General features: G+C 31.0%; 1 protein-coding gene across 1 annotated transcript; it reads right to left on the bottom strand.

The window, feature by feature from the left end:
• Positions 1-982: 982 nt before the first annotated feature.
• LOC101203650 (protein DETOXIFICATION 40) lies at positions 983-4,209 on the bottom strand. Its single transcript, XM_011661402.2, has 7 exons — positions 3,893-4,209; positions 2,704-3,335; positions 2,469-2,525; positions 2,110-2,348; positions 1,838-1,956; positions 1,629-1,715; positions 983-1,219 (listed from the first exon to the last, which is right to left on the bottom strand). Exons 1-7 carry the CDS (start codon positions 4,196-4,198, stop codon positions 1,136-1,138), a joined length of 1,524 nt encoding a protein of 507 aa, XP_011659704.2. The 5' UTR covers positions 4,199-4,209; the 3' UTR covers positions 983-1,135.
• Between the last annotated feature and the right edge of the window lie 345 nt (positions 4,210-4,554).

The raw sequence follows: 4,554 nt of genomic DNA, 5'->3' as shown, positions 1-4,554 counted from the left end.
TTTATAACTCAAACTAAAATAATCTATCCATAAATACAAATTATTCTAATCAAACTATAATAACTCGAGATTCTAATAACTCACCTAAAGACCATAACTTTTTGTATTATTTTTTATTTTTTTATTGAGTTAAAGTAAATAAGATGAGGTCATTAAATGGGAAAAATTCTTTATTTATTTTGTAATGGAAGATTTGTTAAATTTAAGAATATTCAACGTAGGCATATTTTCAATATATTTTTTCCAAGCTAAAACCTAACCTTTTCCCTTTTCTGTCTGTTGTCTTTTCTTTTTCTAATAATAACAATAGGATGAAAAGTAATAAGCCATCAGGACATAAAAATATAGAAGAACACAATCGAAAACCGTTTTTATTTATATTTTTTAGAATGATCGTAACGCCTAAATATGGAGAATGAGCTTTTTATCTCAAGAAAATCCTAAAATTTATCGTCGAAAGAAGTTTACTACCATGAAGAGAAAATAGTAACATTGTGAGAATCTCACACACACCGTCGAAAGTCCATGCAAATATTACAAAATTCATGGAGAGTCCAAATACACTTGAGAGGAAGTCTCACATTTAGAGAGAGCCTAAATATGATCAGCTAGTCGAGCTAGCTCTATATGATTTATTATAATAGTCGAGTATAGAGGATAAGTAGTACATAGTAAAAGTACTCCTTATCTCTTTAATGTTAATGAAATATCTTTCTATATCTCTTTTTTCGTTTACCGTTGGTTTTTCTTGTTATAGTTGTTGTATAATATGTTTTTCATTTGACATCCATTATTGAGCAACGAATATTTTTTCAATAATATTTAGTTGATAAATATTTTATTAATAAGGAATTGTTACATGAATGGAAAAAATATTAAATTATTCACAAAAATATAACAAAATAAAACTTAAAGCTATTAATTAAGGAGAGTTTGATAGATTCTTTTCCTATATTTTATAAATAATTCTAATATTTTGCTATTTTAAAATTGGATATTTATTGATTGTTAAACTTAAGGTTGATTAAAGCCAAAACTATTTGAGTCTATATCATGAAGCTAAAGAAAACAAAATCTTAATACAAATAACACAAAGCATGATCCATATTTTTATTGAATTCATCACACATGAGGCTCACTTTAATGCTTCAATTTTTATGTTTTTCACCATTTTATCTCTGTCATTCCATTTATTTATCCTTTTTACTGCTTCATCTACCTGCAATTTCAATTTAAGCTTTAGTTTTTCTTTTTTTTTTTCTAAATTTGAAAAGTAAAATGTTTCGAGGAGAAAAAAACAAGATTTGACTACAAATATTTTTTTTAAGTTAAAAAGACTATTTGTCATACGGTAATAAAACAATCAAGTGATTCACATAAACATATAATTAAGTAAGATGTTACCTCATACTTCTTTTCAACTATTTGATTAAAAAAATAGACAAATATCATGTGAGTATTGTTGAAAACTTTGTCAGTAATAGTATAATATTTTAAGTCTTAGTTTTAGAAAAATTGTAACTTTTTCAAATAGACCTTATAAAATGATAAGAAAACCATGTTTGTGTTATATGTAACTAAGCTCCACCTCAATCATATATATAATAGCTTCAAATAAATATTCTTACCTCTTTACTCCAATCAGTTCGAAACGTTACCCACGACAAAATGCACGTTTGAATTGAGGTGCCACTAAGCATCCCTAACCATATGCCCTACACATATATAAATATAACACATCCTCAATACTAAACATGTTTGTGAATATTTATTTTGTATTATCTTATAGTAAGATGTTTAGATGATAAGTATTAATTTAAAAGGTACGAATATATACCTTGGCTCCAAGTTTGAAGTAGAAGCCTAAGAGAACACCCAAAGGCAAACCAACGAAGTAATAGCAACACACATTCACGCATGCAACAAAAGATTGCCATCCACATCCCACAGCCACACCTAATTATTCATTTTTTATTTTCATTAACATAACATCAATCTTAGCTTCTTCTTCTTCTTTTTTTCCTTTTATTTTTTTAAGAAATTAAATGATAAAAAAAAGAAAATAAAAGATAATATGGTTGGTTCGTAATAATATAGAAAAATATATACCTGATAAAACAGATTGAATTCCATTGAGGATCAGAGTGATAGCAAGAAAAGGACAAAGATCTGAAACTGCAGCGGCGAACGTGGCACCTTCGGTGAAGGCATAGCTAATGACATTTCGCAAGGCAAGGACTATGCAAGCGATGATTATAGAAATGGTGGTGGAAATTACCATAACCACAACTACTGAAAATGCAGCCGATTTTGGATGTCTGTGTCCTAGTTCATTTCCAACTCGAACACTGTTTCAAAAGTAAAAATGGAAATTAAATTTTCTATTTAATTTTTAAGCTCTTGTTTAATAACGTTTATTGGTTGATTTTTGCTTTTTGAAAATTAGGGAAGAGATGGGAGAGCTTAACCTAGCAGCTGCATTGAATCCCACCGAAATCATGAAAGCCAATGCATTAATTGTAGTACTGTGAAAGCAATGTCAAACCATTAACATTCACACCTCTAATTTCTTTCTATATAATATAATATCATATCATTTTAGTAAACTTATAAATATTTTAGTTCATATGAAATATAGCAAAGGAATAGTAAATGAAATAAAAATGGAGGAATGGAGAGATAAAAAAGAATAGATGGAAGTACCATATGGAGAGAGAATTGAGAGCCAATTCAGGATTTTCAAGCAACCCAGCAACCAAAACTAAAATCTGAAAATACCAAGTTTCCAAACAAAGCATAATCGCCGACGCCGCAGACAACTTGAAAAACTCCGGCAGCCCTGAAAACGCGGCCGAACTAAACCCTCTCCATGTCTCCTTAAACCTTTCACTTTTCAAAATGTAAACAAATTGAGCCATCACGATGATCCACCAAGAAAGGCTCAGAACCGATGACGCGCCAAAAAGGCCCAGCCCGAGTTTATAAGCCGCAACCCAACTGAGAGACAAATGAACCACCAACGTCGCGGCGGATATGTATGCACTTGGAAGAACTACGCTTTGGGATTGAAGGAACTTCTGTATAGGAAAGTTAATGGCGTAGGCGAAGATTTGTGGGATTAGTCCGTACACGAATATGGCAGCGGAGGAAGCTATTTCTGGGGATTCTCCTAAGAACAATAAGATGGGTTTTGAGAATATGTAGAGCAGAGTTAAGAGAAAAGCCACCATTGTTAGTAAGATCGTTGATCTTTGTAAGTATATTCCTAACATTTCGTATTTTCCTGCACCGTATGCTTGTCCGCATAACGTCTCCACCGCACTCCCCATCCCTAACTGTTTTATTAACATAACAAAAATCCAAACAAATCATGTTGTTAGTAATAAGGATGGTCTACTGAACAATTGTGTTTCTCACTTAATCTCCTTAACATAATTAATTTATTTTGTTGATAGGAAGAGCTAATTGCTTGAATAGAACCAATCTATAAGGTTTTATTTATAGACATTTTCTGTCTCTTAGTGTGTAATTAGGAGATTATATTTTTATCTAATGTGTCTAATAAAAAAATGAGCCCAAAAAAAATAAAATGGCATACAATGCACCTTGAACATATTAATAATAATATTATATTTAAAGTAATTCTAACCTTCATATCATATTAATAGTAACATTTATCTTTCCATTGTGTTTAATTAAGATATTATAATTTTATCTAATGTGTCTAATAAAATAATGGACCAAAAAAATAAAATGACATAAATGTACCTTTTGACTATATTAATAATAATATTATATTTAAAATAAATCTCACATTCATTTCATAATTTAACTCTCAAAGGAAGAAAAGAAAATGAAAAAAAGAACTCATTTCATAGTTACAAGAAGTTACCATGAGACCGTAAGCAAAACTTTGAATTCCATTGTTGCCGAGAGAGGCGGCGGCGAGTTGAAGGTTACCAAGTTGGCCGGAGAAGATGCGAGTGGACATAGACATCAAGTTGTTAATCATATAGACGAACACCGCCGGAGCCGCGAGCTTACTCAAGAGCTTGAACTCAATCCAAGCGGCTCGCCGGATTCGAACCACGTAACGCAATTGTGTGTCGGATAATATGTTCTCCAGCTCCCCGCTTACGGCCTCATGCTTCGCCGCTGACTTCTCCACCAACGGCTCCAAAATATCATCTCTCTCCATCTCTCACTCTATCTCATCTGATGTAAATTTCACTTAAATAACAAATATAATGCTAACTTGTTTTAAAATATATTTGCGTGCTCATTTAAATATATCCCTCCATATTTTGATGTTTATGTTTACGCTAACATTTTAAAACTTGTTTGGAAGTAAAAAAAAAAATAACTTGACTGTTTATTGAAATGATTTTTATAAGATATATTTATGGAAACATTTATGAACATATCATATATATGTGAAATCGATAATGGCATTGATATTTTTAAATCCTTGATTTGATGGTTTCCACGTGTTCTCGCCTCATAGTATATGCTCCTCACGTTCTTTGAGAAGAGTAATATTTGATTATTCTTATT

The sequence above is a fragment of the Cucumis sativus genome, chromosome 7 (assembly GCF_000004075.3).
Source record: "Cucumis sativus cultivar 9930 chromosome 7, Cucumber_9930_V3, whole genome shotgun sequence".
NCBI lineage: Eukaryota > Viridiplantae > Streptophyta > Magnoliopsida > Cucurbitales > Cucurbitaceae > Cucumis > Cucumis sativus.
This window is presented reverse-complemented; position numbering and strand designations above follow the sequence as displayed.